The sequence below is a fragment of the Oncorhynchus mykiss genome, chromosome 16 (genome assembly GCF_057628025.1).
Source record: "Oncorhynchus mykiss isolate SJ-2025 chromosome 16, ASM5762802v1, whole genome shotgun sequence".
Lineage (NCBI taxonomy): Eukaryota > Metazoa > Chordata > Actinopteri > Salmoniformes > Salmonidae > Oncorhynchus > Oncorhynchus mykiss.
Genome location: NC_143037.1, coordinates 62,521,893 through 62,535,192, shown reverse-complemented (window position 1 = coordinate 62,535,192; position 13,300 = coordinate 62,521,893). Strand labels below are relative to the sequence as shown.

General features: G+C 43.1%; 1 protein-coding gene across 1 annotated transcript; it reads left to right on the top strand.

Moving 5' to 3' along the window:
* Positions 1-4,939: 4,939 nt before the first annotated feature.
* Positions 4,940-12,314, top strand: wdr46 (WD repeat domain 46). The gene is made up of 14 exons (XM_021566761.3): positions 4,940-5,310; positions 5,837-5,992; positions 6,092-6,172; positions 6,315-6,427; positions 6,521-6,608; positions 7,613-7,674; positions 7,841-7,945; positions 8,035-8,185; positions 8,415-8,650; positions 8,866-9,019; positions 10,875-11,022; positions 11,155-11,345; positions 11,472-11,585; positions 11,730-12,314. The coding sequence occupies exons 1-14, from the start codon at positions 5,254-5,256 to the stop codon at positions 11,847-11,849; spliced, it is 1,776 nt and encodes a 591-aa protein (XP_021422436.2). The 5' UTR covers positions 4,940-5,253; the 3' UTR covers positions 11,850-12,314.
* Positions 12,315-13,300: the final 986 nt, after the last annotated feature.

Below are 13,300 nucleotides of genomic sequence, written 5' to 3'. Positions count from 1 at the left end.
AAAGTAAAGAATCCAAAAGCCCCTTTCTTCTAATTTTATCATTTTCACCTGTTGCATTGACACATATTGTCATGTTCTGACCTTAGTTCCTTTGTTTTTGTCTTTGTTTTAGTATGGTCAGGGCGTGAGTTGGGGTGGGCAGTCTATGTTTATTTTTCTATGTTGTTTTTTGAGTTCGGCCTAGTATGGTTCTCAATCAGAGGCAGCTGTCAATTGTTGTCCCTGATTGAGAATCATTCTTAGGTAGCCTGGGTTTCACTTTTGGTTTGTGGGTGTTTGTTTCCGTGTGAGTGTTTGGGCCACACGGTACTGTTTCATTTTGTTCACATCGTTTATTGTTTTGTTCCAGTGTTCAGTTTGTTTATTAAAAAAGAAATGAACACTGACCACGCTGCACCTTGATCCTCCTCTCTATCTCCAGACGACATCCGTTACACATGTCCTGTACTGACTGTCCCTGTAACATCAACTAGGCAAAATATGAAACCTGTTGTTTAACAAATCTGCTAGGTCCTTCAGAAAGTTGGTGCTGGCTTATCAGCTCAATATTCAGTACTACAGTTCCACGTAATGGAAACCAGATTATTGTTTTAGGTGACATTACCTTCTTACTTAAATCACTGGTGTTACCCAAACTATAGAATTGAGTAATAATAATTGGAAATTGTCAAAAACGTAGTAAGAGACAAAGATAGTCACATACAAAATACACACACACCTCCTACACAAGCAGACTCCTGTAGTCACATATATCCATACTCACAAACACACGCCATACACACACACACACACACACACACACACACACACACACACACACACACACACACACACACACACACACACACACACACACACACACACACACACACACACACAGTCAACACAGCTGTCCCATGTATACAGTATTTAGACATTAAACCCAGGACACGTCCCATTTCTTTTAAACAGTTTTTCACACTGTGTATTCATATACTGTATTATTAATGTAGCTCATTCTAATATATCTACTAATGTATCTTTTTATATTGTTTCATTTTTTTACACTGTTCATACGCAAAGCATATTTCTATACTGGATTCTTGACATAGCTCATTGTAATAGACCTACTGCTGTACAAGTAATTATTAGTATATATTTTTGGTGTATATACACATAGATTGCATTTGGATTACTGATAGTATTATTTAGGTTATTATTGGATTAGTTCTGACATTCTTGATTTTTTGTTTCTCGTTTTTGATTATTTGTGTTTGACATTTTACTGCACTGTGAGGATCTAGTAACACAAGCATTTTGCTGCACCCGCTATAAAATCAGCTAAACTGTGTACACGGTCAATAAGCATAGACTTTCCCTGAGGAGGAATTATTAAAATATATATTTTTAAGGGAAAGGGTTAATGAAGTCAGCTGGTAGGTGGAGCAATTGAAGTTGAAGATTCCTGATGTTTGTGACGCCCATCATTTGGGCCTGGTGGGGAGTGTGGTGATAAACAGAGGTGTCAAAGTCTGTCCTTTTGAGTTTTGAATCAGTCTTTATCCGACAACGTCATGTTAGGACATTTCAGTTATCCTGTTAGAGCTTTTGTGCCGAATCTGCTGCGGTGTTTCAGGTGCCACGTTTAAGGTCATGTTGCAGCAGTGCATTCGGGAAGTTTTCAAGACCCTGTGACTTTTTCCACATTTTGTTATATTACAGCCTTATTCTAAAATTAATTAAGTTATTTTTTTCCTCATCAATCTACACACAATACCCTATAATGTCAAAGCGAAAACATGTTTTTAGACGTTTTTGCAAATGTAATAGAAATAAAAACCAGAAATACCTTATTTACATAAAAATTCAGACCCTTTGCTATGACACTTGAAATTGAGCTCAGGTGCATCCTGCCTCCATTGATAATCCCTGAGATGTTTCTACAACTTGATTGGAGTCCACCAGTGGTACATTTAATTGATTGGACATGATTTGGAACACACAATTAGGTCGCACCACAGTTGACAGTGCATTTCAAAAACCAGGCCATGAAGTCGAAGGAATTGTACGCAGAGCTCCAAGACAGGATTGTGTCGAGGCACAGATCTGGGTAAGGGTACCAAACCATTTCTGCAGCATTGGAGGTCCCCAAGGATACAGTGGCCTCCATCATTCTTAATAAATGGAAGAAGTTTGGAATCACCAAGACTCTTCTTAGAGCTGGCCGCCCGGCCAATATGAACAATCGGGGGAGAAGTGCCCTAGTCAGGGAGGTGACAAAGAACCCAATGGTCACTCAGGACAGAACTCCAGAGTTGCTCTGTGGAGATGGCAGACGGAAGCCACTTCTCAGTAAAAGGCACATGACAGCCCACTTGGAGTTTTCCAAAAGGCACATAAAGAGTCTCAGGCCAGGAGAAACAAGATTATCTAGTCTGATGAAACAAAGTTTGAACTCTTTGGCCTGAATGCCAAGTGTCACATCTGAAGGAAACCTGGCACCATCCCTACGGTGAAGCATGGTCGTGGCCGCTTCATGCTGTGGGGATGTTTTTCAGCGGCAGGGACTGGGGGACTAGTCAGGATCGAGGGAAAGATGAATGGAGCAAAGTACAGAGAGATCCCTGACGAAAACCTGCTCCAGAGCACTCAAGACCTCATACTGGGGTGAGAGTTCACCTTCCAACAGGACAACAACCCTAAGCACACAGCCAAGACAATGCAGGAGTGGCTTCGGGACAAGTCTCTGAATGTCTTTGAGTGGCCCAGCCAGAGCCCGGATTTGAACCCGATCGAACATCTCTCAAGAGACCTGAATATAGCTGTGCTGCGACGCTCCCCATCCAACCTGACAGAGCTTGAGAGGATCTACAGAGAAGAATGGGAGAAACTCACCAAATACAGGTATGCCAAACTTGTAGCGTCATACCCAAGAAGGCTGTAATTGCTGCCAAAGGTGCTTCAACAAAGTACTGAGGATAGGCTGAATACTTATGTAAATGTAATATTTTTATTTTTAATACATTTGCAAACATTGCTAAAAACCTGTTTTTGATTTGTCATTATGGGGTACATTGTGTAGATTGATGAGGAAAAAAATATATGTAATACATTTTAGAATAAGGCTGTAATGTAACAAAATGTGGAACAAGTCAAGGGATCTGAATACTTTTCAAATGCACTGTATAGGAGGGAGATTCCAAGATGTGGGAAGTGTAAAGGAGGGCATGGTACAGAGGATTGTATAGTCTTGGTGGAAATAGTACTGTTTGTCAACTGTAAGGGTACCTATGTTGCTGGGGATCTGAAGTGTCCGGTGCGAGAGAAGCAGTTTGAGGTGACCAGAGTCAGTCGTGCAGAAGGTGTTGTATGCTGAGGCAGTGAAGAAAGTAGAGGAGCATGGGTAATGGTTGAGGGATCCTGAGAGGATCGCTTTTAGTAGTAGATCTCTACCAGCACTGAGGGATATGCCTACGAGTGATATATGCTTCATGAAGGTTGGCTTCTTAGTGTTCATAGCAACGGCCCTCAACTGTTCCGCATAAATGGAATGGAAATCATTGAAAATTGATGTTGTGATGGCAGCTGCAGAGAAGTACTTGGGTGTACGAGATTGGACTTCAGAAGAGTTCCAGGATGTGTTGAGTGGTGGTGTCTCATCCTCCCAGTCTGTTGGAATTGTGCAGGAGCAGATCGGCTTAAAAGGGAAAGGGGGATACCTAGCCAGTTGTACAACTGATTGTCTTCAGATGTAATGTGTCTTCCGCATTTAACCCAACCCCTCGGTATCAGAGAGGTGCGGGGGGCTGCCTTAATTGACATCCACATCTTCAGTGCCCGGGGAACAGTGGGTTAACTGCCTTGCTCAGGGGCAGAAGGACATATTTTTACCTTGTCAGCTCAGGGATTCGATTCAGCAACTTTTTGGTTATTGGCCCAACACTCAAACCGTTGGAAGGGTGTTTTTTTTCACCTTTCCCCTTTTGCTTCAGAAAGTATAATGGATTTATACTATAGTCCAGTTGGGTGCTTTTAATGCAACGTATTGGATGCCAACCGCTGTTAAACCTCACAGAAGAAGAAGAAGAAGAAGTAAGTCGTTTGTGATGCTCGTTATTTGGTGCTACGCAGACAGGGTGGTGTGAGTGGTGAAACAAGAGTCATTGTCTGTTCTTTTGAGTTTTGATGTTGAGTCTTTGCCTGAAAAAGTGATATTAGGATATATAAGTTATCCTATATGAGCATTGGTGCCAAATACATTACGTTGTTACAAGTGTCAAGCTTATGGACATGTGGCAGCAGTGTGTCGGAGGGCGGTTCCTAGGTGTGAGAAGTGTGCAGATGGGCATGAGACAAAGGAATGTGTAGCATTGGGGAAGGTAGTGATATGTGTTTATTGTAGGGGTGCCCATGGGGCTGGGGATCAGAAATGTCCCGTGCAGGTTGTGGTTTCCAGGGTTAGAGTAGTGCAGAAGCTGCTGAGGCAGTGAAGAAAGTAGAGGAAGATGGGTCAAGGGGAAGGGATCCTGAGAGGAGTGGTGTGAGTAGTAAATCTGTACCAGTACAGAGGGGTAGGCCATCTAGTGATATATGTTTCAGTAAGATTGGATTTTTAGCATTTATAGCAATGGTTATCAACTGTACTGCATTGATGGAACGTAAGTCGCAGAAAATTGAGGTTGTGGTGGCAGCTGCAGAGAGGTATTGGGGTGTGCGAGACTTGACATCAGAAGAGTTACAGGGTGTGTTAAAGATATTGATGTCCCATCCTTTCAGGTTGTTGGCATGAGGTAGGACTAAATATATTTAAAAAGTAGAGTGCTTTGTATTTAACTACGCAGTTAGTTAAGAACAAATTCTTATTTACAATGACAGCCTACCTAGCCAAACCCTAACCCGGGCGATGTTGGGGCAATTGTGCGCCACCCAATCATGGCTGGTTGTGATACAGCCTGAAATTGAAACACGGTCTATAGTGACACATCTAGCACTGAGATGCAGTGCCTTAGACCGTTGCGCCACTCGGGAGCCCTTGATATGTAGGGTGGTATTTAATTTAAATATTTTTTAAATGTCATTTTTGGGTGAATTAGATGGTAGGGTATTTGTTTCGTTTTTTTCAAGCAAAGTATACGGGAGTTGTACTCCAGTCTAGTAGGTGTAGGTAATGCAACATATTGGATGCCAACCGCCCTTAAACCTCATCGAAGAAGAAGTTAGCCGGTACGTATGGCGTAACAGTTCTTACCGGAAGTTTAAAAATACACAACATAGATGGCGGCGTCCAGCGAGACAATGTTGAAAAAACCACACGTGGGGAAAAAGAGAAAGGTAAAGTTCTACATTTTCCTCACCACGTTTACAAATAGATTACTTACGCCTGATCAGCTAATGTAGCTATATTCTACTCTCAGTCCTACTTTTTTGATCCCGCAACGCTGATTAAAGGCTACACACTGATTGTAGCCCTGATCCCCTATCCAATTTTCTCAACGCTTTCAGTAACATTACACTGCTAACGATTTAGTGACTGCAGCAGTTTCTCAAAACTCGTTGCTTGCTTGCCATTTTGTTGATACGTTTTCAATTGTTTGGGATAAAGAGTATACTACTGAAATCCCTTTACTTTTAGCTAGCTACTCTGTCTTCTTGAGGGCTAACGTTAGTAATGTAAGCGTCTATGCCGCTGTCTAGCTACCACTGAAACTGGTGAAAAGGCATCTGAAAAAGTTACTTATCTGTAAGATTTTAAGGTTTTTCATAATATGTATAATGGACAGCATGTAAAAAAATCCAGGCTGCTCCAATTAATGTGTTATTTGACTTAATGATCGATATCTGTTTGTTCTGCAATCAGCCTCCAACGAGATACTGGGAGGGCACAGAGGAAGAAGGGAAGAATGATGGGAAGAAACAGAAAGAAGGGGACAATGAACAGACTCCGCAACAAAATAACACTAGGACAAAGAAAGGAGGAAAGCGAGGAGGAGCAGGAAAAAAGGTCATATCAGGGGTAAGTGGTAGGTCAATCTGTAGCACTGAAGATTCTTGAAATGTTTCACCCTATCCTTTAAGAATGCGTTTTTCATTAATGTTTAATTCAATCCCACAGAAATCAGATCCATTTCCAGGCTCAGCACCTGTCCCTGAAGAGAAGTTGAACAAATTCAAGAGGGGAGTGAAGGGAGAACTGGTGAGGCATTTTTTTAATACACATTCACCAAGACATTCTGCCAGAATAATGTCACTTACTAATTTTGAAAATATACCATTGTTTTGTACATGTACTGTAACTTCAGTAAGTTGTAAGGTTTTCCCCATCCCTCTCTCCCCAGCCCCCTCGGCCACAGTACAAGCTCAGAGATGTGGTCATTCGATCAGAGGCTGCCTCAGACCTGGCCCAGAAGCAGAATGCACGATATGACCTTATGCTCCCAGAGGATGCTGGGTAATGTCAATATATTTGCAGGGCCAAGTTTAGTAGACAAAAATGGCTGTCCTGCTATATTCTCTGCAACTTTCTGTTTTTCTCTGGTCTTAGGTTCCTGGAGGGAGACGAAGATGAGGACACATGCACCATCTCACAGGATGACATCGTTGATGCTGTGGATATTACCGCAGGGGCAAAGGTGAGACTCTGAAGGGGCAATAGCTAGGTTTCCATCCAATTGGCGACAGATTTTCATGCAAATATGCATATTTTCGCAGCAGTGCTGTGTTTCCACTAAATGGACTTGTTGCAGATAAAAATCAGTGCGTGATGATGTTGTGCGGGCACAATGTACTTTTTCGCTTTTCATGTACCGAATAAAAGTCTACATTTCAATGTTTCCATCGTATTTTCAACTCTACTAATAGTTTTGTAACAAACGTGCAATAAATAGTAAATGTGCTTATCTGGTCTTGGCACGTACGCTCTAGCCAACAGCTTTCAAATATGGTGCGGGAAGGCTAGTCTACATGAGATTATTATTGATTTAAGAGCGAGAATATTCTTATTTGTGAAACGGCAGTCAAACATCGACCATCATGTCACCAGAATAAGACCCTTGATATTTATTGGAAAGGAGCATCGAGCTCATCACCAATCAATCAAATGTATTTATAAAGCCCTTCGTGCATCAGCTGATGTCACAAAGTGTTGTACAGAAACCCAGCCTAAACCCCCAAACAGCAAACAATACAGGTATAGAAGCAGGGTGGCTAGGAAAAACTCCCTAGAAAGGCCACAACCTAGGAAGAAACCTAGAGAGGAACCAGGCTATGAGGGGTGGCCAGTCCTCTTCTGGCTGTGCCGGGAGGAGATTATAACAGAGAACCTGGCCAAGATATTCAAATGTTCATAGATGACCAGCATGGTCAAATAATAATAATCACAGTAGTTGTCAAGGGTGCAGCAAGTCAGCACCTCAGGAGTAAATGTCAGTTGGCTTCAATATCCCTGTATTATACCACCATTGAGCAAGGCACTTTACCCCTAAGTGCTCCAGAGGCGCTGCTCTGCCACAACCCCTGTGTGTGTGTGTCAGGTAGGGTACTGTGACTGCAAAAAATAAAGAATATCCAGGCAAATGGACCAATAAATCAAGTAGTATTATTATTGTTTTCTAACTCTGTCATTCTCCCTCCACAGTACTTTAGCCTGACCCTGTCTCAGTTTGGGCCTTACCGACTGGATTACAGCAAGACTGGGCGGTCAGTTTCATGTTCTGTTTGTTGAGTGTGTTCTGTGCAAGCAGGCCAGATATTCTGTTTGTGCTTTTATTGTTAGCGCTGGATTTTCTGGGTAAAATCATTGTGATTAGTTGTTTTAGTCCTGGGAAGTCTGATGTTTTGTATGTGTGTGTTCCCTCTATTCCAGACACCTGCTGCTTGGTGGCAGGAGAGGTCATGTGACCTGCCTGGACTGGCAGTCCAAACAGTTGATGTGTGAGATGAATGTGATGGAGACAGTCAATGACGTAAAGTGAGTACACACACTTACATTCAGTTTTAGGCATAATTTCCTCCTCCCATTGACTCGTCCTAATCTGTACTTTTCTGTGTGTCCACTAGGTGGCTCCACAGTGAGGCTTTGTTTGCAGTGGCTCAGAAGAAGTGGCTGTATATCTATGACAACAAGGGCATCGAGCTCCACTGCATCCGCAAGTTCAACGATGTTCTCCGCATGCAGTTTCTCCCCTACCACTTCCTGCTGGCTACAGCAGTGTGTAAACTTATACTAACGTTGCAATATGTGTGTATGTGTCAGTGGAATCAATTGTGTAATGAGTGATTTGTGAATCAAGATGTAGGTAAGCTCTGGGGGTTACACAAGTCTTCAGGTCTCAGGTTACTTGTCTCGGGTTACTCGACACAACAGGTGAGTGTTGTCTCACCCGTGAACTCATCCTGTCTCTCTCTACCCCCCTGTCTTGCTACCTCACCTCCTCCAGAGTGCGACAGGCTTCCTGCAGTACTTGGACGTGTCAGTGGGTAAGGAGGTGGTGGCCATCTGCACCAAGGCTGGCCGGTTGGATGTGATGGCCCATAACCCTCACAACGCCATCATCCACCTGGGCCACTCCAACGGCACTGTCACCCTCTGGACGCCAAACCAGAGAGAGCCACTTGTCAAGATGCTCTGCCACCAGGGGGGTGTGCGCTCTGTCGCCGTTGACAAGACTGGCACGTGAGTCCTAGTCAAAGACATAATATAGTTCTGGTTTTGTTATGAGTGGATTTGGTCTCTCGGCCATTGAAAAGGTGGTTATGTTGTGCAGTGTAGCTGTTGTATTCAATATGATATCCACATTTGGGTCAGTGTTTTGTGATTGGTCTTTGCTGGTGTACTTCCCTAAAATGTCCAGCAGGGGGCTGTCCTGTAACACTCTTCTGTCTGTGCAGGTACATGGTGACCTCTGGCATGGACAAGAAGCTGAAGGTGTATGACATCAGAGCCTACCGGCCCCTGCAATCCTACTTCCTGCCTGCGGGAGCTTCCTGCCTGTCTCTGAGTCAGAGGGGTCTGCTGTCCGCCGCCACAGGAGACATAGTCCAGGTCATACATGCTGCTTATAATTTTGCCTATGTTTTTGTCCCATGCCTTTTGTATTTTGCTGTGGTCTTCTTGACACTGCTATTCCATAGTTCCATTCCAGCAAGCCATGGTAACACCTCAGAACTATATTGACCTATATTGTCCACTGAATCTTGAACCAAGCATACTAATGGAATTGACAGAACTGGAACCGGAACCCAAATACTCATTACTCATGGAGAGAATGGATTGCTCTGAGGCAGCAACATGGTGCCCAGCTCTAACGCTGTCCAAACTCTCTGTACTTTTCCTGACCCAGTTTTTTTTTTCCACTGAGTATTCTTTAAAGGAAAAATCTACCCAAAACCACTCATTCCTTTTCATTTACAGTGTTAAATAACACTGTGAGGATAATATTTTTTGTGAACAAATGTTTAATTTTGGTGTTATAATAAGGTTGTTAGCAACATGGAACATTGTGCGAATCTGCAGCTCAAGTCGAAGACAAAATCCACAATGCAATGCTCTCTCTCTGGATGCTCTCTCTCTGGGCTGCTGTCTTGAGAAATTATATAGGAAGAGAGACTGCAAAGATTTTATCACCCATAATGGTACAGAGTTGAAAGCTTAACAAACATAATCGGGTCTCTACTTTTATAGAAAAGTACAACCACTTTTGTCTCAGTGACAGTTTAGCAGATGTGTGGAAACAGGGGTGGAACATTGTGTAAAAGGCGATTGGTTAAGAGAACTGCGTTTGTCGCAGTTCACACTATAATGTGCTCCTTCCTGCAAGGTTCCACACAGCTGACTTCATGCAGATAGTAAACCCACGGGATGTCTCGCATACTGCAGTCGCTCCTAAATGGATCGTAGCTATACGCCCAGTCACACAACGACACGTTTGTATCAGGTTAGAAAAAACACTAGCAGATAACAAGCGACTAAGCAGTAAAACACAGGATAGCATGACTAATTATGTAATTTTCTACAACACCTGCCTAGCTAGCTAGCTAGAAAACTTTGCTTTACACAATAATACCAAAGACAATATCAGCATGTAACGTAGCTAGTTATCAGAGAGTGAATGGGAGTCTATTGGGCGATAGCACAAAAAAAGAAACCATTAGCACGAATTTCGTCAACACTAAGTACAACATTACAAATCTTTTCTGAGAATTGAGATTATGAACTTGTAGTATCGTATAGCTTTGGAATCGTGGCATCACATACTTGAGGAAAATATTTCTCGACATCTACACTGACTTTGAGAAGGGATTGCGTGACAATTAGTTTAGCAACCGCGTGACAACAACATGAACGCGGTTGGTCGACAGTATGCTGGGTGGGGTTCCTTCATTCATTGGATTCCTATCTCCTTTCTATAATATCTCTGGCAACGGCACCATGCAATGCACACTGGACTAGAGGCAAACAAATAGGAAAAATGTGCTAGACCCTCCGTTAAAATAAAACATTTCTCGAGGTAGGAATATCGCAAAAATAGGATCAATGCCACATTCAAGAGAAGACAACCTCCCGTGTTATGACAGCGACCTGTGTTTGAATCTGACATGTATGATATATGTTTTTGTGATCTAAAAGTCGTATTCCTATTAACTTCCAGTGTAGTGAGAGCGACTTTATCACGGTGCTACGTCATACCGCCTTGAACGCCAATAACTCAGATACACATGAAAACGTGAAATGACCCAGAGAATCGATAGAACATCCCTTAGAGATGCACAAAAACAATATAACATTCAAAATGGGTGAACCTTTCCTTTAATGTCTGTCTCTTGAGTGTTTCTCTGTTGGAACCTCTGTGCTCATGTTGATATCTCTGTGGTCACGTTGTCTGCTTGTCTGTGTGTAGGTGTACAGAGATGTGTGGGGCATCCCAGTGACCAAGCCCTACATGGCCCACAGGGCAAAGGGCTCAGTGTGGGGTGTGCACTTCTGCCCCTTTGAGGACGTCCTAGGGGTGGGCCATGGAGAGGGCTTCACTAGCATGGTCGTACCAGGTCAGAATGAAATTCGGATTCAAATTCAATCCATATTCTCCTTCCTGTGTGGCGTGTCCAATTGATCTAAATTCTGAGTGACCCCAACCCTGGTGAAGTCTCTAACTCCATACTCTCTCTCTCTGCCATTAGGTGCTGGCGAGCCCAACTTTGACGGTCTGGATGCCAACCCGTACCGCAGTGCCAAGCAGAGGCAGGAGTGGGAGGTCAAAGCCCTACTAGAGAAGATCCAGCCAGAACTGATTGGCCTGGACCCTAGCCAGCTCAGCCAGGTGGACCACTCCACCTGGGAACAGAGACATGTGGACAGGGTCCAAGTACTGGTGAGTACTACCAAGGGATGGAAGCAGTTTATCAGAGGGATATTGCATATTCTGAATTAAGATAGTGACAAATCTGAACTTTTTCATAAATCATGCATTGATGTTGTGTGTGTGGTTTGATTTCAGGGCTTTGACCCTCTGGCCAAGGAGAAGTTTACACCAAGGTTAAAGACCAAAGGTCGGAGTTCAAGTGGAAAAGTGGAAAAGCGCAAGAAGCAAGTGGCACATGAGGACCAGAGGGTGAGTTCTATTACTACAAAAACACCATGCAATTTATATGGAATTATGTCTTCATTATTTCATCTTTTGATATTTTACTAATTATGTGCATCTCCCTTGGTCTTTCTGCTTCCTACCCTCTCTTGGTGGCTTTCCTCCACTCAGGATGTGATCAGGCAAACAGTGGAAGACAGGATGAAGATAGATAAAGAGAGGAAGGAGAAAGAGAAGAAAAAGGCAGCAGCAGCTGGTCAGAAGTCTGCTCTGGACAGATTCAGGAAGTAAGACCGGGGGACCTGTGTGTGTGTGTAGACGCCTCTGTGGGAATGAGCGTTGACCTTTCAGATAAAGGGCACATTCTGAGTATGGGACATGTTCCTCCGAAGCCCAGCCAGCAGGCTCCAACAGCTACTGCAGACACACAGAACATGCATACCAAACTGTATGAGATGACTTGGAACTGCATCATAATCGGTGCCCTGAGCTCATTCTGTGTGACATTTATAAACTGTCAGTGTATTTCATATCAAAATCTAATTTTATTGGTCACATACACACATTTAGCAGATGTTATTGCTGATGCAGTAAAATGCTGTCAGTGTATTTATGCCAGTTGGAAAGGCTGTCATTAAGTATTATCACCTTCTCTATTGTGACAATTATGATGGGTGTTTTCAACACAGTTTAATACTGTTTTTATATTTTAAAAAAACATGTCATTTGTGAAATAAAAAACATTTGTTCACAAAACAATGTGTGGCGTATTGACCAGTCCTTTTCCATCAGTGGCAAAAGATTCCATATTCTACCTCTATAATGTTTCAATTAACTTTAATGTAATGCTACAGTCAAAAGTAGGATGAAATGTCGTCTATCCCCGTTCTCTTTCGGTCTGCTGGAAAGCAAAAACTGATGGTTGGTTTTATCTACACAAACACTACTACGACTGACTACTACCAGCATGTCATATCAGTGCGGCATACTAGCACAGCTTTACCAATGTTTTTTTTAGAAACCACTAAACAAAATACATACTTATTGATATTTAGATTCTTCCACAGTCTTAGAACATTGGGATAAAATGTTCTGATGTGAACAGGAACATTCTTATTACGCCTTGATGGTTTTTATTTATTTTTTACTTTCCACGCCAACTTTCTCATAAAGGTTTACTAAAACGTCAACAAAACTAAGGAGATGATTGTGGACTTCAGGAAACAGCAGAGGGAACACCCCCCTATCCACATCGATGGAACAGTAGTGGAGAGGGTAGTAAGTTTTAAGTTCCTCGGCGTACACATCACAGACAAACTGAATTGGTCCACTCACACAGACAGCATCGTGAAGAAGGCGCAGCAGCCCCTCTTCAACCTCAGGAGGCTGAAGAAATTCGGCTTGTCACCAAAAGCACTCACAAACTTCTACAGATGCACAATCGAGAGCATCCTGTCGGGCTGTATCACCGCCTGGTACGGCAACTGCTCCGCCCACAACCGTAAGGCTCTCCAGAGGGTAGTGAGGTCTGCACAACGCATCACCGGGGGCAAACTACCTGCCCTCCAGGACACCTACACCACCCGATGTCACAGGAAGGACATAAAGATCATCAAGGACAACAACCACCCGAGCCACTGCCTGTTCACCCCGCTATCATCCAGAAGGCGAGGTCAGTACAGGTGCATCAAAGCTGGGACCGAGAGACTGAAAAACAGCTTCTATCAAGGCCATCACTGTTA